Source organism: Citrus clementina, unplaced genomic scaffold, assembly GCF_000493195.1.
Source record: "Citrus clementina cultivar Clemenules unplaced genomic scaffold, Citrus_clementina_v1.0 scaffold_7, whole genome shotgun sequence".
In the NCBI taxonomy this organism is placed as follows: domain Eukaryota; kingdom Viridiplantae; phylum Streptophyta; class Magnoliopsida; order Sapindales; family Rutaceae; genus Citrus; species Citrus x clementina.
This window is the reverse complement of record NW_006262075.1, coordinates 4,282,069-4,308,648: the sequence shown is the minus strand read 5'-3', so window position 1 is coordinate 4,308,648 and position 26,580 is coordinate 4,282,069. Positions and strand designations below refer to the sequence as shown.

At 36.4% G+C, this 26,580-nt stretch overlaps 4 protein-coding genes and 1 long non-coding RNA gene across 8 annotated transcripts; 2 read left to right on the top strand and 3 right to left on the bottom strand.

Moving 5' to 3' along the window:
• Positions 1-833: 833 nt before the first annotated feature.
• Positions 834-2,894, top strand: LOC18037405. Of its 2 annotated transcripts, XR_002904556.1 has the most exons (3): positions 834-993; positions 2,077-2,225; positions 2,323-2,894. It is a non-coding gene; the product is annotated as an uncharacterized LOC18037405 (long non-coding RNA). The 2 variants fall into 2 exon arrangements; XR_002904555.1 differs by having other exon boundaries at positions 839-993; positions 2,077-2,894.
• Positions 2,895-3,612: 718 nt separating this feature from the next.
• On the bottom strand, positions 3,613-5,721 carry LOC18037626 (protein PHLOEM PROTEIN 2-LIKE A10). The gene has a single exon (XM_006426067.2). It carries the CDS (start codon positions 5,186-5,188, stop codon positions 3,920-3,922), a length of 1,269 nt encoding a protein of 422 aa, XP_006426130.1. The 5' UTR covers positions 5,189-5,721; the 3' UTR covers positions 3,613-3,919.
• A 1,863-nt stretch (positions 5,722-7,584) lies between these two features.
• Positions 7,585-12,920, top strand: LOC18036080 (ACT domain-containing protein ACR1). Of its 3 annotated transcripts, none has more exons than XM_024181345.1 (8): positions 7,585-8,457; positions 9,157-9,302; positions 9,441-9,486; positions 10,496-10,610; positions 10,826-10,893; positions 11,037-11,681; positions 11,802-11,906; positions 12,017-12,920. In XM_024181345.1, the coding sequence occupies exons 2-8, from the start codon at positions 9,229-9,231 to the stop codon at positions 12,395-12,397; spliced, it is 1,434 nt and encodes a 477-aa protein (XP_024037113.1). In that variant the 5' UTR covers positions 7,585-8,457; positions 9,157-9,228; the 3' UTR covers positions 12,398-12,920. The 3 variants fall into 3 exon arrangements, with proteins under 3 accessions (XP_024037113.1, XP_006426129.1, XP_024037114.1); XM_006426066.2 differs by having other exon boundaries at positions 7,586-8,457; positions 12,020-12,920; XM_024181346.1 differs by lacking the exon at positions 7,585-8,457 and adding an exon at positions 8,539-8,574.
• Positions 12,921-15,582: 2,662 nt separating this feature from the next.
• LOC18036079 (calcium-transporting ATPase 2, plasma membrane-type) lies at positions 15,583-20,559 on the bottom strand. The gene is made up of 7 exons (XM_006426065.2): positions 20,271-20,559; positions 19,451-19,505; positions 17,417-19,365; positions 17,098-17,256; positions 16,754-16,925; positions 16,339-16,637; positions 15,583-16,261 (listed from the first exon to the last, which is right to left on the bottom strand). The coding sequence occupies exons 1-7, from the start codon at positions 20,442-20,444 to the stop codon at positions 16,022-16,024; spliced, it is 3,048 nt and encodes a 1,015-aa protein (XP_006426128.1). The 5' UTR covers positions 20,445-20,559; the 3' UTR covers positions 15,583-16,021.
• Positions 20,560-21,954: 1,395 nt separating this feature from the next.
• Positions 21,955-24,791, bottom strand: LOC18036341 (mitochondrial outer membrane protein porin 2). Its single transcript, XM_006426064.2, has 6 exons — positions 24,622-24,791; positions 24,429-24,496; positions 23,283-23,393; positions 23,096-23,182; positions 22,801-23,009; positions 21,955-22,704 (listed from the first exon to the last, which is right to left on the bottom strand). The coding sequence occupies exons 1-6, from the start codon at positions 24,668-24,670 to the stop codon at positions 22,398-22,400; spliced, it is 831 nt and encodes a 276-aa protein (XP_006426127.1). The 5' UTR covers positions 24,671-24,791; the 3' UTR covers positions 21,955-22,397.
• Between the last annotated feature and the right edge of the window lie 1,789 nt (positions 24,792-26,580).

Here is a 26,580-nt window from a genome sequence, read left to right as displayed (position 1 = left end):
GTTCAGTCCGACTTTGTGCATTCTTCACCTCAATTTTTTATTTATATATTTTTTCAAAATCTCCATTTTATTAAGAAAGTTTTGCATGAAATAGTCGTAATAATACTGCAGCATGAAATCATATTATGTGTTCTGAATTTTTTTCATTATCAATGATTGATCAATTTTTAAAAACAAGTGTATTATATATTTGAACTTATCAATGATTGATCAATTTCAAAAGTAAGTTTATTATACCTTTTGAATTTTATTAGACCAGTACACAATGCAGTAGTGCCCCATTCACGACTTCCTCCATTTGAAAAATTGATAATTTGATATCCCGTTGTTGACCCACCTCTTGATATCAGGATTAGGTGCCTGATGTTTTTATCATACAAAACAAGATCGCTAAACATTATCGATGGTTGCCTTGTCATCAAATAACTCTAAACATATCGACAATTTTTGCTTTTCTTATTTCATCCCTATATGGAAATCACGAATCATACTAATATTTATAATAGTGTGGGCATAATCACATAACAGTGCTTAGCTATATTCAAAATTTGTTTGTCCAATCAACAATATAACAATTGAGTTGTTCATATTTATATAATTTTTTTTAAAAAAATCAATGGTTATCATTTTAAAAGAAAAAAATATATATAAAATAACGAAATAAAACAAAAAGAAATATTTGCAATAAACAATTGAAAATTTTGATGATCTGGGCCCTTGAGCTTGTCCAACTGATCATGCTTTGGGCTAGTCCAACTGATGATGCACATGCCTATGGCAAGAAACGGGGCTCCAGAGCCCCTACATCCTTCGGGTCGGAAATTCTTCTTCTGGGTTTTATCTTGAATAAAAAATTGACTAACAGGTAGTATCCAATAAACCCTTGACTTGATCGGGAAAACCCAGCCAGATTGCATTTTCAAGATAGAGAAGCTTGAAAATGTTCTTAAGCAGCAGGTTTCTTTCCTTCCCGATGGTGATTGGAGCAGTTATGTAAGTTCGCTTTGTTTGTTCTATTGTTCTACACTTCATATCTTTAATTTGAGTTCATCATAGTACTTGGATTCATATTTTTCTTGAGTTTATTCTATTCATTGGAATTAGAAATTATCTTTTTAATGCGTGATGTGTATTTGGCTTTAATTATCATAGCTTGAAGCTTTAATATGGAATTTTATCTTAAATAAAACATAAGTCCATGGAATTGTAATAATCGAAACTGAATTGTTAGAAACCAGATTTAGAAGCTCCCTTATGATTATTTTGTAGTTTGGAATAGTGGTGGATAATATGTCTTCGTACTCTCCTGATCATGTACTCTTGAAGAAGTCCTTTTTTTTTTCCTTTTTTGTGTTTGTGTAGGTTGCTGGCCCGCCATTTGAGTTAATTTAAGTGAATCCCTTGTAATTGATTTGTTAGTGATTAATTCCTAATAACATACATCAACAGTTGACCTTTGCCATTTGCGTGAGATCAAGGAGATTCATATAGAAATGCCAAAATGGAGCCGGAATATGTGATTTGATTAATGATTTGATGCAATCTTTAAGAATTGAAATTTGTGCAAAAGATGGTGTCCGGAACTAAAGAAAAAGTTACATGTATGCATGCCTTAATCAGGTACGTGGATAAGGTATCCATAGAGCCATGTGATCTTGATCCTTTGTTCATTTTCTGAAAATAGTAGAGCCATGGCATTGCAATTTTTATGAGCAGCAAACCTGCAGTTCATAGTGTACTGTGATTGAGATGATACTGGCTTCACTTCTCGCTTTGATTTTGGAACAGAATTGTGAAGGTGGCAGTGATATAGAATTTATTTCCTGTCTTCAATCGCAGAGTGTTTTTATTTCTCAATGCTGTTTAATTTTCATATTCATATTATTTTTCTCAGCCTGCATTAAGGTGATGCCCCTTATTCTAAAGCAACCTCTTTCAACTTTTGCATTCATCTTTTACACCATTTTGCCTGATAGAATGAAGCTTCTTGCAATTCTTAGTTTTCCACAGAGCTTGATCTGATTATAGCGAATATCTCTAGAGCTGTAGGGATGACTCAATTAGGCTTTTTTGCAGAATTGGAGTTGTTTCCGGGAAGGCAATATTTGGGCCCCCACTTGATGAATACTGGAGAAAGAAGCTTCAGGAAGAGGCAGCTGCAAAGGATTCTGATGCAAACTCAAGTTAGCAGATCTTATACTGAATTTCCTCTCACCTGTTGATAGGTGGAGTAGGAGTCTTTGATATCATACAACATTTCCTTTTTGAGGAGGCTTAAAACGTGTTCAAATATTTTCTACTTCTTGATGTTCTTCATTGCAGAATTTGAAATGAGGCTAGTCCAGTCATGCTGAATTATTCAACTGATCAAATGTTTTCTGCTCTTGATGTTCTTCATTGCAGAATTTGAAAGGAGGCTAATTCAGTCATGCTGAATTATTCTACTGGTAATCAAGAACCCTTGTTGATTGATAGGATGCATTTTGTTTAATTTTTAGTTTTACTGGTCAAAGGAGAAAGTATAAGCAACTTCATCTCCTGAACTGTGCTTGGATTGCAGCACTCAAATAAATACTGCCCTTTTTTTTAGGAAGAAAGCAATTGACCCCCACAATGCTTTTATGGATATCCAAATCCTTGCTCTCACACATTGTGAGTGCAATAGTTTGCCCACTAAGCCAAAAGCCCATTGGTAAATAATGCCGTTGAACCTTAAAATTACTTCAGTGGTAAGAGTTATATAGGCTTCTTGCTTTCTGTTACATGACCACAGTCAAAATTTCATTTTACCTAATGTTTATTACCTGAAGATATCATACGTTCTCTGTTTTGTACAAATGCGCATGTATGAATGTTTCATATATGTAAAAAGAGCTGACACTGATTGTAGCATATGATAAAATCTTATAGAATGCTCAGTTCATGGGGATGCTTAATAATATCGCTTTCGTCTAAATTTCTGTTTTCTAAAGAGAGAACGTATGATTATGAATTGAATGCTTGTAATTGTTAAGGCGACATAGGTTATGGTATAGTTTTGTTCGTTATAAATGTGAAAGTATAGCATGTTTTCACATGAGGTGTTCAGTCCTAAACATTTAAGAAGACAAGAAATTCAATAGCAAATCAGAAACAAATACATTCAAGCAGACCCACCAAGGATCAGAAGAAACACTCTGCAACACGACTCAATTATTCGAGAAAGAATAATCGATCTCGAAGAAATCATAATTTCGAAGACGACGCACTAAGTAGCCAAAATAGCTGATGTCTCGACGCCTGCCAGAAAGGAAGATTTTACGTACTGTCGCGATTTGCTAATGTATTTCAGGACCACAGCACAACTACTTAACTGAATCAATCAGAAGCCTATCCATATCTGTTATTTGTTGTAACCAAGGCCAAGGAAGTTCATGTTCATCCACATACGAAATGAACCAAGCAAGTTGCCGTGCTACACGAAATCAAGATCTTACATGTTTGCAAGATTATCTTAACTTCAAAATTCAGTTCGCCACTTAACTCGATATCCAAATTACAAAAGAATCAAATAGAAAACAGGCAAGAGTATGAGTAGAGTAAATTAAGAATAATTTTCATTTGTGATTTCAGTATACGCTTAGGAGTTTTATGGTAGTCAATCATAATGACGTTCAGTGACATACAGTGGAATACAACCAATTTACGGTATCAAAATGAAAATGAATTACAAATGCGTTGTAAATGTAATGACGAGTGGGACACCCAACCACTTAATTCCACAAATGAAAAAAGGGAATGGCGAAGATTCTTGTGGCAAGAAGCATCAATCAACAGCAAAATAACTTCCTTGATTATGTGGGACACATTAATGCACTTTCCTATGATGCTGCCAGGGGAAGGTTGTTAACCGTCCAATGACGAAATGAAAATAGTGAACTTAAGAGGGCGCCAAAATCCAAGGAGCTTCTAATATGTGCAAACACAAAGAGAGACATATCGTAGCAACAGCAGAAGACCTAGCAGTAACATATCTCACAATCTCAAGACCACTGTCAATAACAGTCTCATTAACAACGTCTACAGATCTTTTCATACCATCAAATAGCTTCTCCAGCAAGATTTCTAGGAAAGATCTGACCATTTCGAAAGTAACTCTCCCAGAGACATCAAGGACAAATTTCCTATTGCTTGGCACTGCCAATGTAGATGACACTTGCCTAACCCACCCACTATGTTTAACTTCGCCAAACGAATTCCTTGCTTTAAATTGAGTTGACAATGCTTCTTGCCCAGAAAGCTTCTTCCTTCTCGCACCCAGTCCCTGATCAACAGCCAAGTATGGGGAACCTGAGCTCGAATTAGAACCTGTTAACACTTGATGGGATGTTTTGACAAGAGTCTCCATTGTACCATTACAAACTGCTACCATCATGTCTCTCACTTTTCCTTCGTGTTTGGGGTTAGTCAATGCCGCAAAGAATTGATCATATGTGTTTACATCCAGAGTCTTATCCAGATAAACAGAAACCGCCGTGCTTACTAACATTTGGATACAATCCCCAATTAGTTCTCTACTCCTCTCATCGCCACAAACCGCATTCAGCCATCTTGGAATTGAATTGTTATCATGGTCCATATTCATCGAACGAGTAGAATTCGAATGCATTTCTCCACAAGACTTCCCCTCTGAATAAAAGGCCATAATTAAGTTCCTAGCAAAGCTTCCCACAACAACAGAAGCAAAACCAGACCCAGCTGTTGTAAACAGCTTGTCGAAAACTCTGTCCTCAAAACTAGGATTATTGTTTGCACCCTCATCACTCTTAGCCTGGAATCGATATCCACGCAAAATTCCTCTAGTTAAAGCTTGTGTGACATAAACTACCGACTCAGAGAAGTCATTTGAATTCATGATTTTGGAAATTTGCTTAAGACTATTGGGAATTTGGTCCGAATCAGACTTCAAGAAATCTTTCAATTCCTTGGAGACGACTCCAAATGTTTCAGCAGAGTCAGAGATAGCCTCTGCGATAGAAATCAAAGCTCCTAAGAACTTGAAAACTCTCCTTCTCTTCCTAGCCACAACTGGCAGATTATAAACCTTGTACACGCCGTAACCACTAAAACTACAAGCTGCGACTAAAAACAGCCACTTCTTCTTTTCCCGAGTAAAATCAAGACCCTTTTTCAACAGTATAAGCTCCATAAAAAAAGACTACAATATCAAAAAGCAATATTGATTCTAACCCACAAAAAAGCCACACTCCCTGCTATATATTTCCCAACTAAAAGAACACAAAAAGGAAGCTAAAAGAATTCTAAACTTGCTTTTCTAGTTCTTATTTTCCTATTGGGTTCGCAATAACTGAATCATCAAAATAAAAACAAATGAAAGAGGAGGCAGAGAAGCAAGAACAGACATCCGGGGGGCTCTGGCTCTCATAAAGGAAAAAAATATGACGTAAAAAGGTGGTTGCAGAAGACAGTGCCCTAACTTGCGGGAAAAGGGAAGTGTTTCTGAGGGTGAGAGTGTGCGACTTTTCAATTTTCAGGATATGGAGGAGTGGCGGAGAGAGCAGCGAGCAGCTAACCTTTCATAATAACCACCGCCTGGAAATTTGTTAAATGCGAATTACGTAGCTGTTGATTTTGTGGGTCAACGAAAGTTTGCTTTTCCTCCAACTCACCCGGTGGATCTCTTATTTTGAAAAAAATACAAGGTTGGTTGTTAAAATGGCCTTACCTGTTTACCCCTATTATGAGCTAGCCTCAAGTCAACTACACGAGTCTCCTACACTCTAATCTCTAATTGGACAAACACCGGCACCAGCACCTGCATTCTCTTCTCCAATTTCCTTCTCTTTCCCCTTCTTTTCCTTTTTCTTAAAAGATAGATTAAAAAAAAAAAAGAACGCGTGTTTCTTTTCTTATTTTTTATTTTGTATAAAAATCTATAGTACCTTCTTTTTTTTAATAATAACAATTATAATGATGATAATAATAATTCCTTTAACTTCATATGCATTTTTTTTTTTTTGTACTCACTCATTTCTTTTTTTGTTTTGAAATGTTACCGCAAATGCACAAGAAATTAAAATTTTCTTTGTGGTTAGTCTGGTCAATAATATGTTATGTTAAAGAAATTTCCATCATGGAAACCAACGAATTCGAGGAAAGTGTTTTGAGTCCCCCACTTTCCCCTAGTGAGACTCTTTTCCTCCCTTTAAGAAATAGAATAAGATAAAATCATTTTTAAATAATATATGATAAGATAGAAATATTTATCGTATAATATAATTTTAGACAGCATTATAAAAAACTAGAGTTTGTCTTAGTAGTACTATGATAATAAATATTAGTTTTTTAAGGAAAAAAATTAAAAAGCTCTCAGCACATTATGTATTCGCGATTAGGATTGGCAAATTGTGGGGTTAGGCGGAGCTTTTCTAAGCCTATGCCAAAGCCTGTGTAATTGGTAATCAACCCAAATCTTCTTAAAGCTTGTCCAAACTTCAACAAGTCGGACCTAAATAAGCCTAGGCCGGGTTTGGGTCTTCAATAATTTTAGTTAAGGTTGCAAGGTCTTATTTTTTCTATTAGAAAGCTTTCAGTCATCACAATTTTATAATGTATGCAGATAGAGTTTTTTACATTCTGCTAAGGCAATTCCAAAAAACATAAATTTTCAGATACTCTTCCTAGAGCATCTATTCGAGATTTAGCCATTTGGATGTCATTCTAATGGGTGCAGGCTATGAGGTTATCATTTTGCATTCATTTGTCTTAGTTGCCAAACTTTATATGTATAGACTAGTTCAATGTAGAAATAATACTTGTTTGAGGTAATGGCTGCAATTCTTGGGTGGTTTCGTGGCTGCACTTTTGCACAGTTGCTTTGCTTGTTTAATTTAGGTTTGGTTGTGGAGTAATGCTATAGCCACAAATTCTTGTATAAATTTATTTTATACAAACTGATGTGGCGTTAATTCATTGGTTGAATTAAATATTTTTTGGCCCACATGATTTATTTATATTATTTTATATTTTCATTCAACCAATGAATTAATATCATATCAATTTATATAAGAGTTTGTAGCTCTTTGTTGTGACTTTAAGTCATTAACTTGTGTTTTTTTTTTCCTTTTCTTTTGTTCTTTTAATTTATAAATTATAAGCCTAGGCTAGTAGGCTTAGGCTCAGGCTTTTTGCAAATGTCCTTAACTAGGCTCGTTTGGGGTGGACTTCAAATCTATAATTTCATGATGTGGGCCGACTTAAAGCTCACAGGACATAGGCCGAGGCCGGCCAAACTTGGGCCAAGTTGGACTTTTTTTGCCAACTTATTTGTTCAATATTATATAATACAAGAGATTAATAAAATCTTTAGACATTGACAATACCGCCTCTATCTCTTTCCATAATCCACATATTTCGATCGATTTATTGTACACATTATCTCTTCAGTAATTGATTAAAGTAATTTAATACTAGTAACTGTACGTTTCAAGGTTATTGTTCTAATAAACATAATCCCTATAGTACCCACTATAGAAGAGATGAAAAAGTTTGATTTACAAAAGTAAGCTAGAATTATCCAAACCCAACCAGAAAGATCAAAGTTATTTTAGAGGGAATCAGGAACATACATAAAATTACAAATACTAGCTTCAGATAGAAGTCAAAGCTGAATAATTACGAAATCCGAACTCGATGTCCAACATCGCAGGTAAGATCAGGACACATACCCCACCATGACATTGCCACTTCAGCTTCAAGCGTGGGGTCCACAAAGCCCCGACTCACATCTTGCGGAAAAGCTTTGACTAGGTAAACAGTGCAACAAGAATGATAAATACGTACATAAATCAATCACGCTTCCTAAATCCCCTCTTAAAAATAGGACACCTTCTCCTTGTGGTTGTGATGTGAACCCGAAGTTGGAGACCGCGAGCCGCCGCAGTTCGATAGCATGCAAATTCTGATAACCAGCCACTTGGAGGACGCATGTTGCATACGTGGCAAGCTGGCATCGAAAGTCTAACTCTTCAAACCTGCGCCAACGCGTCCTCGTATTCTCCTAATTTTTACTAAAAGTTAAGAAGTATAAGAGAGAGAGAGTGTGTTTTATGTTTTCTGGTTGTCTTTGTATTTAACTCTTCTCATATATTTTGGAAAACAAAAGGAAAAAAATTAATAAAAAAAAGGGCAAAAACAAAAGAGGTGGAGTTGTTTTCATTTCCCCGTTTGGGTAGAGCATTTTCTGTTATAATGACTCTCCATTTGTTTCGGCTGTGAGTATTTCCGCTACCATCAAAACGTTCTATACTCGGAACCTTTCCGTATTCAGCACAGTTTGGTCTTACGCGTTTCCCACATCCGATTCTGATAATATCAGCCGACAAAAGAAGCTTTCCTGAATTTCTTCTTCAGCTTAGTGAATACCATTCGTGCAAATTAAACTCGATTAATTCAAAGGTATTTGTTTTATGTGTATTTAAATCATACTTCTGATATTTACTTTTCGTTTTAGAATATTTATTGTTCAACGTCGGCTATCAATAATGGAGTTTTCAAGAACTTAAACGATCAAAGGTGCTTTAATTTGCCTTATCAATTATTCATCCTATGTCTAAATTCGTATAATCAATTCGAATGGGATTTTGTTGATATATATATATTATTTCACTTGATTCCTTTTGTTTATTAAAAACCACTCTTCTTCTTTCTGAAGAAACATGAATATGAATCGGCGTACCAAATAATCAAATTAATTTGTACGGAATTCTGCAGCTGTTTCCTCGCTTATTTTCTCTATCATAACAATGCATAGAAAATAAAAAAAAACATTTTGAAGGAAATTTCCTGCCTTGTTAAACTAGTTTTCTAATCCAAAAACATCAGAATTCAAGTTGGACTCAAAAACTTCTTGATATATAATTTCTTGTATTCTTGATATTGAAGAAATAGTAAGCTATATAGAACTTGAGAAATTTCTACACAGTTGCCTTTGGAAGATCATATCATATTAATTACTTAAATTACGAAACAAGCAGACGCCGCTCGCTTATCTTCTCTGCCTCATGCAAGTCCAACATTAATATCTGTCTTGTGTTTTGAATATTATACTCAATATGCAATTAATAAGTTATCAATTAAGTTCGTGCATATATGCAGCCTTCTGTGGTGTTTACAAAAGCTCCACGCCCTTCCCTATGAACCAAACTTGAAGCTCTTCTAATCAAGAAAATGGAAATAATCCCTTATCAGCCTTACATCGACCCCGAATTTGAATCTCTCATCGAAAGAATTCACCCTCCCAGGTATCATAATAATCTTCTTTTTCTCTTATCCTCTTTTTTTCTATTTTCATTTTCCTTTTCCAGATTTTCAATGACATACTATTTAACCTTTGATGCATGATATTTGATTAGACGCAAATCATTTTTTTTAATTTGCAGGGTTTGTATTGATAATGACGCATACCAAGACTGCACGCTTGTTAAGGTTAGAACAATAAATGATTAATACATTATTCTTATATATGGTGCTACAAATCAATTCATTTAAATGTGCCTGTTGTTGGTAGCTGAGTATTGAACATTTTAAACTTCCCGATAATTTTATTTATTTACTTCTAATATTTTGAGTTTAATAGTGGGTCCCTAGTTGTTGGAGATTCCACCATAGATGTAATGTCTCATGTGTGAATTAACTTTAGAAAGATACCAGGCACGCATTTCATCAAGATTACGGTTGCTGGTTGTAACCCTAGATAGTCATTAACCAATCGTTTAATTAATTAATGATTCTGATTAAGTTAATATAATAATAAATGAATCAGTCCCTCACTACTTTCCCATACTCCGCTATTATGAGTGGAAGTTACGAGGCGGAAAAAAGTGAGTGATTTGTGGCCTGCAGCGCCATTAATAGAAATCATTTTTTTTCTTTTAAAATTAATGTATCAAATAAAAAGAGCAAGATGAAAGAAACCAAAAGCTTATGACAGTTAGCAGAGATTATTTTCTTAGCTTTTGAATGTCAGGGAAGGGAGGGCAGCAGCTGCCAGGCAGCAGTTGTGTTGTTTGCATGGTGGTAATGTTTAGGAGAAGGTAGCTATTCGTGTAAAATACTTTGATTTCGTTTACATCAAAACAACTATTGCCTGCCAACCTAACCAAATGCGTAATCTAGTTGAATACAAACCAACCATGAAAGAGTGATATCATTATATTGTATTATATTAGATGTAAAGACGACAGACGCAGTTTTCATTATATTGTGATTATGACTGACGCAGTTTTCATATAACTTTGCCCAGTTGCTATCTAACTCGGCTTTTGAAACTGGGATGTTGACATCTAATTTGAAAGTTTTCACGGGCTCCATTCCTTATTTATTATACACATAGCGCATACGATGAATCAGTAATTTTCATGATCTGAAACAACCTGTATCACGATCTATAATGACTTTTTTTTTAAAAAAAAATATATATACATGATAATAATAGGTTGATAGCGCAAACAAGCACGGGATTCTGCTAGAGATGGTCCAAGTCTTGACAGATCTTGAACTCGTGATATCAAAATCATACATTTCCTCTGATGGTGGATGGTTCATGGATGGTAAGCACTCGATCAACTTCCCTCTTTACATCACCTTACTCACCTAGTATGTGCGTGCATTTATTTATATCCGGATATTTTATTTTTATATTTTACAGAAAACAGAATTTAAATTACTTTATGAACTAATTTATGAGCTATAGATGAATCACGTACCCACGATGGTTCTGTGGCTAACTCATGTGGGTTTGTTTTGATTGCATGATGGCATTCAGTCTTCCACGTGACAGACCAGCTCGGAAACAAACTCACTGATGAAACCCTCATTCTTTACATTCAACAGGTTCCCCCTCTCGAAAAAAAAAAAAAAACTCTCTCTGTGTTTATTATTATTTTTAGTATTTAATTTCTTAAAAATATATATGTATATTTTTCAAAAAGAGACGCTTATTTATATATATGCATATAAACAATGATTACTTGCAGGCGCTGTGCGCTAGCAGAAGAGGAGGAGGGGCATCAAATGAAGTACAAAAATGTCTCAAAAGAGATGTTAGACCACGGCACGTATCAACCGAAAACACGGCCTTAGAGGTGACTGGGGTGGATCGACCGGGTCTAATGTCCGAAATATCAGCCGTGCTTTACGAGTTAGGATGCCACGTGCCTGCTGCCGTGGCATGGACCCACAAGACAAGGGCCGCGTGCATATTTTACATAGAAGATGGGTTGGAAGGCAGGCCCATCACAGCCCCAGAGATGCTGGCCCACGTAGAAGACCAACTAGAGATTGTGGTTGGGGCCCATCATGGGGAAGGGGAGACAAGGAGTGTGAGGCTAACCACTCCCATGCCCGGTCGGACCCACACGGAGCGGCGTCTCCACCAGTTGATGTACGCCGACCGGGACTACGAGCTGTGTCGGGGCTGCGATGGTGGTGCTGGCCATTGGAATGGGTGTACTCGGACCCATGTGTTGATAGACAGTTGCAAAGAGAAAGGATACTCGGTAGTGAACATTAAATGTGTAGATAGGCCAAAGCTGTTGTTTGATACTCTATGTGCATTGACTGATTTGCAGTATGTAGTGTTCCATGCTGCAATTAGCTCAAAGGGCTGTTTCGCCGATCAGGTACGTACCGGGAATATTCATCTTCACAGAGAAAGATAAAATTTGTTCAGTCAGTCATATTAGCCTTTTTCATGTTGAGCTAGCTATTGTTGATGTTTTGTTTGAATGCTGAAATGGCAGGAGTATTTTATAAGGCAGACGGATGGCTGCACTTTGGACACAGAAAGCCAAAGGCAAAAGCTAACCCAGTGCCTGATTGCTGCAATTGAGCGGAGAGTTTCACATGTATGTGTGTCTATACATATAGTTCACGTAATAATAAAACTCTGCTGCTCATGCTTAATTTACAAGCATTCCCTCCGTGCATGACTCGCGATTTAAGTACTTTTGTGCAGCAGGGTTTGAGGCTAGAGATTTGTACTCAAAATCGAATGGGACTGCTCTCAGACGTTACACGAGCCTTCCGCGAAAATGGACTCTCAGTATCCATGGCTGAGATCGGAACAAACGGAGAGAAAGCAACCGGTTCATTCTATGTTATGGATGCTTCGGGGCATGATGTGAATCAGCGTACTGTGGAACTTCTGAAACAAGAGATTGGGGGATCCGTCTTGGTGGTTAATAAATCCTCTAATCGAACTTCTCAAACTTCTTCAGTAAGTCTTAGTAGAAGCAGCAGCGGCGGCGGCAGCTTGGATGATAGACCAAAATTTTCGCTAGGGAACTTGTTGTGGTCTCGTCTCGAGCGTCTCTCAGGCAACTTTAGCCTCATCTGATCGTGATCATGAGCTAGTTCCCAACTCAGGAACTGCTTTGATCATCACGTACTTGTGTGAGTGTGTCTAGATTAGTTTGTGTGTTCGGAGTTCAGCTTCTCTCTCTCTCTGCCTTAGCTAGTCGGTGTAGTCTGTGATGCTTTGATCTACAAAATATGCTCTTCTTGCACAGTCATATGTATATAAAGCATAAATACAAATAGTAGAAGGCAAAAAATTTGAAAATCTTCCTTCTATTAGAATTTGGCTCAAATCTGTAAGTAACGCATTAATGCCAAAAGATCCATGGCCAAACACTCTGTGTCCCTACACGGTTTCAGAAGGCTCTTTTCAATTTGCAGGAGAAAGGCATGTGTAGAGCCAAAGGAGTCTGCATATATGCAAATCAAAATTTCAAACGAATGCAAAGAAGATGATGCTATTGCCATAAACGAATTTGGATCACAGAAATATCATTTCTTTGTCCAGCTGTAAAGGGACTTTTCTTTTCACGATCCTTCCATGCAGCGGCTGCCAAAAATACGAGGCCTGAAAAAATTCCAATTGCCTTTCATTCTTATCGATAAACAAATGCAGTTTTACTGCCGCAAATCAGTAAGATTAAGGCTAATACTTGCCACCGCATGCTTTGCTATAGGGTTGCTATTCGGTTTTGTCTGAACCAAATTGGAAAAATGTCGGTTTGGTTCGAACTATGTAATAAGAACTGAATCGATCAGTTTTTCAGTGGCTAATACATACAATACTTCTTTTCGTTATAAAATCATTTTTTATCAATTTTTTGTAAACATAAATAATTAATGATTACAATTGAATTGGACTGAAAAAAAAGATCAAATTTTGGTGAAAAGTCTAAAAATTTGGTTAATATAAAATTAAAAAAATATTAAACTTTTTGAACCAAACCAAACTTAAGAACCAAACCGAATTATTATTTCGGTTCAATTCTCTTCCTAAGTTTGGTTCACATTTGGTTCATAAATTCTCGAACCGATCAAGATTGGTTTGGTTTGGTTCTTGAGAAAACTAAAATGAACCTATTAACATCACTCCTACTATCATAGGTTGATTCCTAAAACCTTATATATATTTTCTTGTTGCCTAAAACGCTATTTCCTCTTGTTAGGTGGAGAAAAAAAAATTAAAAGAATGAAACCACCTGTTGTTTGATAAAGTTATTAGTCGAAAACTCCGTGATTTCTAAAAAACATTAAAGCTCTACAATAAAAGCAAAGAGTGATAGAACATTAAATGATAATATTACGTTTGCCATGAATAAGTTTCCACAAAAAGTCAAATCTCATTTGTATGCCAAACAGACGGTGGGCATATGGCAATTGGCAAAGGCTCATCAAATAATATATCTGTTTCTCGTGTTGAGAAATGCTTTAACGCCTAGCTGGGCGATATTCATGATGGTTGGTGATACGATGTAATTAAATCGAGAGAAATCGAAGGGCTGCAAGCTAAATTTAGCCTAAATGCAAAGGTTGGCGGTTAGGTTAGGGTTTTAGGTATCTACAGTAGTTTTAAGGCGTTTGTGCTCTTCTTGGCATGTGTAAGAGTAAAAGGATATGATAAGAACACTGATTTCAAACACCACATGGCTTGTCGTAAGAGAGATCATCATTATTCATAGGCTTTTGAGTTTTGAGGCCAATGTGTTGCATATGTGTGATGTATCTTAATTTCTTGGTCAAGGCTAACAAGATTCTTGTCTCATCTCGCACGGGTGTTTAATTAAAGAGGCAACTTCGTCCTCGTATGTAGACAAATTTTGTTTATTGTGTGGAGAATTTTGCCCTCAAATTCAAATTCCAAGCATCCTATTCCGGCACGCTGATGCCTAACTTTGGTCGTGGTTAAGAAATTTCCTGTCTTACCTCACACGGCTACAACTTGATTCCTCGCAGAGACTTTTGATCAATAGCACGTAGCAAATTAAAGCTTTTTTATTTGTGGCCTCTTCTACGAGAAGACTTGATAGGAGTTTGCTAATACTGCATTAGGAATGTGAGAAAGAAATCCCTACTTTTAGCAGATTTGATCAAAATATTACTCATTAAAGTGCTTATATCCAAAAATGTAAACCAAACAATGCTAAGAAAGTGCAAACAAACATACATAAAAATTTAGGAAGCATGAGTAACATAACAGCACATGACAATCATATTCATATCACAAACTTAAAAAAAAGGTTAATTCATAATTTCTAAATTCTTTACACATATATAATTACATGAAACATGACTAAACAGTCCTCAAACACTATAGAACTACCACAGTCAGCCAATATTTCAACAAATGGGTTGAATCCCTCTATTTTTTCAGTATGATCCAATTAGCCTACATTAGTAAATATAAACCCACTATGTATCGGTGGAACTCCTTAACCTTTTTTTGTCTTTCTTTTCAGTTGATAACACAACCTCACCCATAATCAATAAGTTTGAGATCGGGGAAGTACAACTTAATCCTACTAGTGGGATAAATATTGGCAATTAAGACCCTAACAGGCCAAAATAAGAATAAAAACACAACCTTGTTGTATATATAAATCTATTTAAGTTTTAAATTTTATATCTAAGGTTTTGATAAGTCTGTATATGACTCCTAGTCTCCTACCGCTATTCCCATCCAAATAAATACAACAGTAAGTAGACTTTCCAAATCTGCCCTTCAGCTCAGCTCTTCCATACTATTGTATTTTAAATTTACAAGGATTTTTATCAAATTCAATTAAATAATAATTAAAAAACCAAAAATAAGAGTATTAAACAAAATCAAACTTCCAAATTAATGAATACAAACAGTTCCTCCATGGAAGGAAAATGAGAGGGAGAAAGTATGTACAAATGAGAGAGAGAGAGAGAGAGAGAGAGAGTCAAATGGGACCTTTGGCTATGATAGTGATGGTATGGCGGAGGTGGCTTTGTTGGCTCCACCGGTTGGCGTGGTGATCGCAAAAAAAACTGCAAGATTGTGGCTTTTGCTCTTTTTTTTTTTTTTTTTTTTGGGATAAGAGATCATTTTCTTTGATCTGAAAATGGCCGGTTTTGTGGTGGCGGTCAGATGAGAGGATAAAATTTACACAGATAAGGGATAACATTTGTACTGTTTGCAACATGCATCGATTCCTTCTCTTTTTTTGCATTAGTTTTAACTTTTTGAAAATATTTAACATTTTTTTAATATTTATGGTGGGCCAAGCGGAAGAGAGAGAAGCACATGTTTGCCATTTTCCTTTCAATTCTTCGGAGTCGTGTTCTTTGCTTCTTTAAAGAATCAAACTTAAAAATTACGGTATATTGTTCAGCAGCATCTTCTGCTTATCAGTAGATACTCGGTTACAATTCATCCCGTATTGCATGGAATAATTTCTCTTTTTTCCTAAAAAAATAAAATAAAATAAAACCGAAAAAAAAAAATCCCACAAATACTTGGGACTAATGAGGGTCCAGATATTCATGTAGTTGACTGTCCTATAGACATGAAGCCAGGAGAAACTCCTGCACTAATAAACCATAAAGAATCTGCAATTACAAGAAGAAAGAATTTGTGATGGAGATTGGAGAGTGAGCATCTTACTATGATCTGAAAAGTAGCAACTCCAATTCTTCTGGTTTACACTTGGATCGTCTTTAAGCCTGCAGCAATTGGCATGCCTATGAATCCAATGACTATGCTGGCAAACCACTGTGTCAAAGTAAGAGGCGTTGTATTGGCAAAAGTGCCCAGAAACTCAACAATTATGATCTGGAAGAAGACGGTGACGCCAAGAACAGATGCAAAAACATAGTTATCCAATATGCCTTTGAAAACATTTATTTCCTCCATCTCCCGCGAGCTTATCTCATTGAAAATCTGCAGAATTTGATGAACAGACTTAGAAAATCGATAGTATGCAAAGAATGCTCAAGAAATCTTTGCAAGAAGTTTACCTGACAAAAGACAAATGAGTTGAATATAAGTGTGTTCAGTTCTAGAGTAGAGTCGGGGCCATCAAGCCAAAATATTGCTTTTCCTTTTGCCTGAAGCAATGATATCACCATAAATTGATAAAGTGACTGCCCTAAGATATTCCTCCACATGACATTACTGATGAAATTCCCTCTCTTTCCGACTGGTGGACGCTTCATTAATTCATCAGTTGGTGGCTCTGTTGCAAGTGCAAGAGCTCCCAGTGTATCCATGATCATGTTGACCCACAATAGCTGCACAGCTGTGAGGGGAGCACTACCTGGAACATTGTTCAATGCAAATGGATAAGTAGGAATCAGGAGTACTGCTTAATACCAAAGAGCTGAATATTCAAATTCAAGGGTAAAAAGGTAGACAAGCAGTGTGCTTTCTTACCAGTCAAGCAAGCTGAAGAGAAATTGACAATCAGCGCAACTATGTTGACGGTCAGCTGGAACTGCACAAATTTTTGAATGTTTATGTAAACTGAACGTCCCCATTTGGCTACTGTTGCAATTGTAGAGAAATTATCATCCAAAATGATAACATCAGCACTCTCCTTAGCCACCTGAAATATGGGAATTACATTACTTGAATATTGGCACCAACCGGAAGCCATTTTTTATCATCAAAGAAAAGCTTCAGAGTTGATTCGAAAACTGACAGACTTTACGAAAATGCCAATGATAAGTTTATTAACGACTTATGTCTCACTATGAAATCATTTGTAGTGTACTAACCTCAGTTCCAGCAATGCCCATTGCCAGTCCAATATCTGCTTCATGAAGTGCTGGAGCATCATTTGTACCATCACCAGTTACGGCGACCACTTCATCAAATGTAGTTCGCAAGTGCTTTACCAATGTATGCTTGTCTAGAGGCGAAGATCGAGCCATCACCTGGAAAAGCAGGTAAAATCATTAAGTCCCTCGTTGGTTAGATAAAGCGACCTAATCATCTTTTCAAAAATAAATAAATAAATAATAAAAAAGGTTACCTAATCATCGAGCACCAAAATGAAGAATGAAGGTTTTCTAGTAAGTAGAATGTAAAAAGTACCTGAATTTTGGGAATTAATTCCATCAATTCCTCTGTAGTCTTCTCTCTGAAAACTGGACCTTCAATGGCTATACCATCATCAGTAAGAATCCCACATTCCCTTGCTATAGCCTTTGCAGTGTTTATGTTATCTCCAGTAACCATTCTTACAGTGATACCAGCTGAACGACAGACTGCAACAGACTCCTTGACTCCAGGACGAACAGGATCCTTAATACCCACAATTGCAATTAAAGTATACCCAGAAACTGGAATCGGGTTTTCAGGCAAGAATCCAGTCTCCAGTTCCATAAAGGCAAGACATAGAGTTCGAAGAGCCTCATTAGCAAACTGATCAATGGTAAGTTTGAGATGGTTAAGGGATTCTTCATCTAGAGGAACTACTTCACCAGTTGAATTAACTACCTTGTCACATCCAGATAAGACTATTTCTGAAGCTCCTTTACTATGGGCACGTAAGCCTCCTCCAGGGAGCTCCAGCACCACTCCCATCCGTTTCTTTGAAGAGTTGAAGGGCTCAACTTTAACAATTTTAGATGTTTGTCTCTCTGCCTGGAAATCTCCACCAAGAGACAGGCCAAACTCCAATAAAGCAGTCTCAGTTGGTGTTCCCAGTATCTCACGTTTTCCATCTTTGTTGACAACAACTTCACCCCCAGTGTTGGTAAAGATTGACTGTAGCAGGAGTTGCACGGCAGAATCAGGGATCTCAGAGCACAAGCTAGAAGCAGAATCAGTTTTACTTACTTCCTTGACATTCATGCATATGCATGATTTCACAACAGTCATGTGATTAGTTGTTAGTGTGCCAGTTTTGTCACTACAAATACTGGAAGCTGATCCCATTGTTTCACAAGCTGCCAGATGCCTGACAAGTGCTTTGTCATTCATCATCTTCTTCATCGCGAAGGCAAGGCTCAATGTCACAGCTAATGGAAGCCCCTCTGGAACTGCAACAACAACAATTGTCACAGCAACAGCGAAGTATTCCAACAGTTTCAAAGCATCATCTCCCGACCAACTCCAGATGCTCCCTTCTCCCAGTTTATGACTGAGCAATCCTTGCACCAAAACAGCAAAAGTCACGACGGCAAAGAAAAGGCCTCCCTTTCCAATAATGGTTGCCACTCCATTCAATTTCACTTGCAAGGGAGTTTCATCATCTCCTCCTTCACTTAGAGTAGCCATCAGTTTACCCCATTGGGTTCTCATTCCAACAGTCGTAACCATCATCTTGCACGAGCCATCTTGGAGTTTGGTTCCGGAAAGCATAAAAGGATTTTCTTCATTCACCATAACTGGCTCACTCTCTCCCGTTAAACTTGATTCATCAATCAACACAGAAAATCCTGAAACAAAAAGTCCATCAGCCGGGACCTGGTCTCCGATACCAAGATGAACAATATCACCAGGGAGTAAATCATAAATTGACAATTTCTGTCTGAATCCATTCCGCGTGACCTGAACATAGATCTTCTTTTTCTCCTTGTCTAGATCCTTGAACTGTAAAGACTGGCGATAATCGCTTGTAGCTGTAACGAACACAACCAACAAGATACTAGCAACAATTCCAAGACCATCGTGGGCACCGTGAGGCCATCCTTCCATTACAATGCCAACTATCAAGGACACAAAAGCACAAGCCCCAAGTATCATCAGAGTCATATCCTGAAGTGCTTCCCAAACAAATACCCAGAAACTCCGTGGAGTGCTTTCAGCAAATTGATTGAGTCCATATATCTCTTGTCTGCGATTGAACAAATCAGTATTGGAAGTGAGCCCATCAGAGATTGATGTGGATAGTTTTTCAGCAATGCCAGTGACACCACCATGAAATTTCAGTTTCTTCACATCATGGCCTTCGGTAATTGATCCCAACTCTTCGGCGCACACTTGAAAACCAGCGGCTTTGACTTCCTCAGGTACATTGTAGTCGCTTGGTGTCACACCTGCAATTAGTCCATGAAGAGGGGTGAGGTTGAGGAAGATTTTTTATACATGTAAAAGTTCGTTAATTTGAAGAAGCCAACTCACCTAAAAGAAATTGGATGGCAGCTTTTGAAACCAGAACTGCAATGCGCAATTTCTCCTGCATATGGTAAAAACAGAAAAAAGAATTTAGCCCCGCAAGTTGAATTTCGTAACACATTACAAGTTAGTTTTCAAAGCAATGATCCCTACACTGCTCTGCTCTGCTCTGAAAAATGAGTTACATCATCATCAGGGAATTGCTCCTATAATATTTACTATATGCTAAATAGAAGAATCTAGATTCTACAAGAAGTGTGATATGATATGTTGAGTCACTTGCAAAGATCGAGATCATGTCAGCCCTCAGAATGCCCATTCTACCACTGACGATTGTTCATGCATTCGGCATTTATCTCAAGCAGGGTTTGCTGCTTAATTATTTCAAGTTCAGGGGAATTATAAATAATCAAGCGAGATGAATTTGTAATTAAGCACCAGTCATAAACGAATAAATAAATAATTCATTTCCGGATATATATATATATATATATACTGCATACATAAACAAATCTTTTGCTAGCAGGGTAGAGAATCTAGTTTTAAAAAAGTGGCAAAGATGAAGGAGAATATATATATATATTTATTTATTTATTGGTATCGTGCATGATTTGGCTATATCAGAATGACAATTTAGTTTTACTAAAAGAAATATTATTATAGCCCTCACGCCTCACCAGATGAGATGGCACGACCAATATGATGAACGATCATGATTAGCAAATGATCTTTTAATAAGTTCATAAATATGAATGAAAATATTGGGAAGTCGCATGCATGATAAGAAATTGACAATTAATACTTCGATCGTGAAGTATGAAGGAACCTGATTGGTTTTGCGCATAGCGGCAGCCTCGTAACGTTTGGAGAGGTTGGCAGTGAACCGAAACCTGCGTTTCGGATTCTTGACAACTCCGCATAAATTTCTCCATTTCTCCAACGCTTCAGTTGAAGAGTGTTTTGGTTTCACCCCAAAGTTCTCTTGCAAATAGCTCTCCATGATTCCCCACTTCTAACTGTTTCTTATTTCTTCAAGCTACGTACGTACTAATTAAAAGGAACCACTAGATTTATTTTATACATGCAAATTAAAGACAATCCGAAATTACCAGGAAAAAAGTTGAAACGAGTAAAGAGTTGGTCGCGGTAAATGCAGCCGCAGTACATGGAAGTTTCATTGATATTTTCTTCTTGGTACTTTTTTTTTTTTTTTCTTTTTCCTTTTTTTTTTTTTAAGTGAATGGAAAAAAAAAATGATGAAGATGTTTCGATTTATGTGAGTTTGATTCGTGTAACAATTAAGTTCAGGCGTGATATTAACAAAATGGACTAGTACAAATTGTGGAGGAGATTTGAGAGGGGAAAGAGCGAGGAGTAGTATCCGATCCGAATTTTGATGCATTTAATTTGCTCGAATAACGCCTAAGGGTAGTTAACTGTGTCTCCTGTTCTTATGGGAGGGAACGGGTTACTAGGAGTCAAAATGATTTAAAAAATTTTTAAAATCGTTTTATTAGATGGATCGACTAATTATATTTATGGGATAGCTGTTAAGCTGCATCGTTCACCTAAAAATAATTTTTCATGACTCCTTAATTATTTAATTAAATAACAGCTGAATGTCATACACAAAAGTTGATTTTGAATTAACGTAAGCTACATATTATATTTATGGAGCTTTGAGAAAGAATTTATTAAATTTGATTACGAATTAAAGAGTTAACTACTAACGGTGTTATACCGTTAATACTAATTTGGCGTTAGTAAGTAGTTACGTTTCAGAAGCATTTAGCATCAGTCGTTACGCGTCGCACCCACTACCCGGGCACACGCGGAAAGAAAAAGAGTAAAGACAAAGTGGTCGCCTCCCCTCCTAGCTAAGGAATTGAGCCTAGGAAACGTCATTGACTTTTTGCTTTTGCCTTTGCTTTTTCAGGCCGTCTCTGCCCGAGCCATCAATCGTTGATTAAACTTTGTTTGCCTACAATTATGACCGAATTAAACTACATATAGAAACCTAATAGTCTCGCTCATATGACAAAGCTATATATATATATATATTGAAACTCAAATCTGTAAATTAACCAGCAAACAAAATTTTCCCATGATGTGGTTTATATCTAATCGTCAAGTTATTATCTAAATCTAACATTGTTTATCGACTTGTTTCTACCAGTGAGACATGAATTTTAGTTTTTTCCACTTCTGTACTGATTAACATTTGCATCGTGGGGTTGGTTAGTTCACATATTTAGTGGGCTTTTAATTGATCGGACCCATCGGGTTCAGTGACGCGCTATCATTGTGAATAGCTTTCTTTAATTAATACAAGACGAAGCTTCGTGAAGCAATTTGGTCCAATAACACAAACGCTAGCCTTTTGTTTTATTCCCTCTATCTAAGACTATCTAAGACCTGTTACACAACAGCATAGGGAAGAGCAATTCCAGGTCCAGCTTTCATGGCATCTTCCGAAGAAGACTATTCAGATAAAATTACAACTAAATCTTCAAGCCTAATTCACTGCCGTCATCAATATGCAATATGCTGTGACAGCCAACAGCACGAGGATAATCAACAAAAATCTCCATCAATTAAATCTATCTTGCAAAGAGCATAAGAATAACCTCTAGCGTGAAGTGCAGTGGTGATAAACAAACATGAGGACGATCAACAAATTTCCCATCAATCAAAACAATAACCTCCACTACCCAGGAGAATAGACTGCACAAATGCCAAAATGCCGCTGCAAATTTCCAAGAAAAATGTTCAAAATAGAGAAATAGATGACCATGGTATCACCTAAGCATCAAAACAATTAATCCACAGTTACCAAGAACCTAGAAACAAATTTATCTTGGAACTCCTTATTGACGACACTTCTCAAGTATCACCATTAAATTGGAAAACCTCTAAAATTCCAACAATGCATCATTTGCCTGGAAGAGGATCATCAGGGCTTGAGGGCAATGGCCAAACCAAACCTAGGAGTTTTCTCCAACGCCTTAGTGTCAACCTCACTAGAAATCGTAAGCAATGATTTTGGAATAACCTCATGCTGCAGCAGCGCACCAAGCTTTCCATGGTTGTTGAGCTTTGCCTTCACTACTGTGAGGTGATCAACAGCATATGATCCTCCAACTGTAAAAGTATTCTCATTTGTTGAAAACCTTCTGGTGATCTCTCCCACAGCAGCACTCTTCTTCAAGTTGTCCAGATGATGTACGTATGATGCTCTAATTGTGTCTCCCTTGTCACCCCTTAGGAACACAAAAAGAGAAAGAACATGTGAAAAAAAACCTCTATGTCACCAAAATTTCTAATAGAATAGACTGAAAATGAATCTAAAAGCTTACAGAATTATTGAAGCACATGAATCTGGTTTGGTCACACTAATGCCGGCTGTGTACTTTGTAAAATTACCAGATGTGGTATCATACCCAGCCTCAGCACCAAAAGCAATGCTCGGGGTACCAATGGTGGCTGTAACATCAATGCAAGGGGATTGATTCAAAGCAATGGCTGAAGTAAAGGTGGCATGATCATGGAAGTACTGAACCTCCAACTACAGAATGAAAGGCAGATAAAAGTTCAAAAGGGTAAGATTGTCTTCTACAAAATGTCAGCATAAGAGATGCCAAAACTTCATACCTTGCCAGAGTTATAATCAGGCACTTTCAAGGAAGCAATAGCCTTTGTTGATGGAAGGATCTCAGTAAGAGTGAAGGTTGTCAAAATCTGCAAGAAAACAGAGAAAGTACATGCTGGCTCAAGAAGGAATTTTTGAGGTAATTTTTTTTTTTAAAACAAAAAGGGAGAGAAGAATGAAGAAGCCCACATTAGACTCTGTGTCCACTTTGACATCGAATAAAACATTCTTATACTTGTACTGTGCAGCAACATCACCAGCAGAGAGTCCTCCCTTTTTCACAGCAGTTGATGTGAGAGCCTGAAAAGAAGAGTAAAAAATTACAAAATTACTCAATAATTAGTCAACAGAGAAAAATAATAATAACGGGACCATCAAAATTTCAGAAGGCCTGATGATAATCCATTCCTCTAGGGTTCTAACGAGGAACAATATCAAATATGGTCATAATTAATCAGACTTCATGTTCTGATTCTTGGAGACTTTGTATAGAAGACACTCGAAACTTGTAGAACGACAATGTTCTAGCAGAAAACTGCCACAGCAACGGCCTGAGCTAAAAATTATGCTTTCATCTAATGTAAACAAAACAAAAGACAGCAATAAATTAAGTATTTATATAGATAGTTTTTAGATACCAATCCTGGGCAACCTAAGACCAAGAGAAATGGAACCTTAAGCTCCACACCACCAAGTCCGTAAAAAGGATTGGTCTTAGCCTCTTAGGTCCAAATCCCTTCGGTCACACCTTCCAGACCAAACTGCACGTTTCACAAGTCTACTGTTAAATAACCGTAGTAAAAAATACAAGCTTCAAGATGGATTCATCCATCATTTGTAACATGCAACAGTGAGTTTTCCACTCTTGCTTCCAAACGGATTACAATCTAAAGTTTCCCCGAAACATTCACTTAACAAAAGCCATATATTTCTTCCTACAACGCCAAATAACAGAAACCTTAAACTTGTAGCACAAGACTAGGATCTGTTTTGTCATCACATAATTAAAGAACGCCAAATAACAGAAACCTTAAACTTGTAGCAGCTTTATTAATAATCCAGTAAAGAAAATTAATCTTCAATCATAAATTGCCAATGAACTTAAAAGTTCAAACACCGGCAGCCAATACAAAAAGAAACAAAGCGAAGGAATAAATTTACAGACGAAATCCGAGAACACATTCTCTCATTAAAATCGAAAGTTCTAGACATGCAGCAGTACTTAATCAAAAAACGGTTGATAATAAATAAAACCATGATTAAATATTCAATCCTAACCCACAAACAGAGAAAGTTACAAAGCTAGATCAGTAAACGAATTTACATACAACATACCACTCCGGCACCGCTGTAAGTGGAGATACTGATTTTCTGATCGGCGTTGTAGTCCTTCGTCAAAAGATCTAATTACAAACACAAACACTCATAACTAAACTTCCGATTATTATTATTTTTTTAAAAATTTTCTGTGTTAAGAATGAATAAATATAAATTCATAAAAAGCAAGACAGATGCGGGCGACAATAACCTTTGGCTTTTTTACCGATGTCGGCGAAGAGCCCCGGTCCCTTACTCATGGTTGACTAGTGAGAGAGACGAAAGTGAAGGATCTGTGCGAAGTTTGGGAGAGCCAGAGGAGTGGTTCAATAGTAAGGGAAATGCTGCCAGGGTTTATTTTCTTTTTGTTTTCAAATTTTTTTTCTACCACGAATGCGGAGAAGTCAAGTCTGGTGATTACCTGTGACCTTTTTAGGTAACAGGCAACTTTTAGACCGTTGGATCTGATTCGAAGCAAAGTTTATTGTTAGTTTGTGGTGTGGGTCGTAGTCGCAAACTCCCGGAGACTGGGCTAAACCAACCTTTGGTCACAGCTCACAATGTCTAACTGCCACGAAGGGTCGTTTCAAAATCACTTTTTTTTTTTTTTTTTTTAATTTATCACTTGTGAGATACTATTACTTCAACTAATGCTAATTTTAGTTTTTAAAAAATACTATTATTTTTAAGTAGTCATTTTTGTGAGAAACGTCATAAGCACCAACCTTTATTTTGTATTATTATTCGAATTTGGGTGACTGCAAAACTAAGAGTCAAGTTACGATTTAAGGAGAAATAATCACAATCTAATTTTTGTATTTATAATTATCATTCCATTTTTTTATATTTAACACTGATTTTTTTTTTACGAACTAAATACGATATTTAGAGATAATAATTAGTTAATGTGAAAACCAAAAGAATTCCTCACAAATTTTCAATTTCTTATTGAAACTATTAAATTGAAATATTAAATAGTTACTCTGATTGAGCCTGAGAGAGAAAGAGCTTAAGAAGTATAACTAAGAGTTTAATTTATTTAATTTTACCAAATAAATTTTAATTTAAAATAGAGTTTGGCATGTCAAAAATCTTTTATTAAATTTTGATTTACAAGTTACTCTAAATATATATAATTATAAGAGTATAAAAATATCAAAACACAACCTTTCAAATATTTTTAATTTACAAAAATTAATATCATTCACATACCTGCATTTAAACCTATTCAGCCTTCAACGAAATTTAAATCTATTTAATTTTTTTTAAGAGCCCTAAAATATCATATATAGGAACAAAATAAAGAAACTTAATTCATATGATTGGCATCGAAAGATATAACTTTTATAATTAATACATCAACTTCAAATAAATCGTGAGAGAGCGAATGGTTCATTGAACATGTTAAAGTTCTTCAGATAGTCCATTCAACTGCATAAAAAGGTTTAAGGGTTGGCAGAATCCACAATAGGTCGAGTGAATCACATCACCCTTCGCTTCCATACTCCTAATAAATTCTAAAAGCGTTTTCCCATATATCTATGTTCATTTGATTGAAATACAGTAAATAAAAATCATATTAATTGATTTTTTCCAAAACTTAAATCATAATATTAGCAAAATCTTTAGCAAACTGAAATCATAACATCAACAAAAACTTTAGCTGGCATCGCATTACAGGTGCAGATATGGCAAGCGTGGAATCACAAAATCTTAAAACTAAAGGAACTGGAAACCATGAATTAGATCAGAATTCTGACCATATAAAATGATCTTCCAAATTCCCAACCATATTTTGTGTAACCAAATTTGAATTTGCATATTGTACAAAACTTACTTCGGGTGCAAGAGAAATTATTTTTAAGTCAAATTGATAACCATATCAGCTCAGAATAATATGGACCTTTAAAGCAAACGTCTTGGCTTCTCTATACAAAACCAGTTGAACTTGTTATATAGACGCCAACTTTTAAATGTATCAATCTGAGGACCACAATCGACTGGCAAACATTGTTATTGTTAAGAATTTCACGGATGTTAAAATCTAGGCAAGCCATAATCTCAACATTCACAACACATTCAGAAAATGCTTGGTTGAATGGCATGAAAATTTATAGTTGAAAACAATTCTGTTGTTCCGAAGACAGAATAGTATCTACTCAACTTTGTG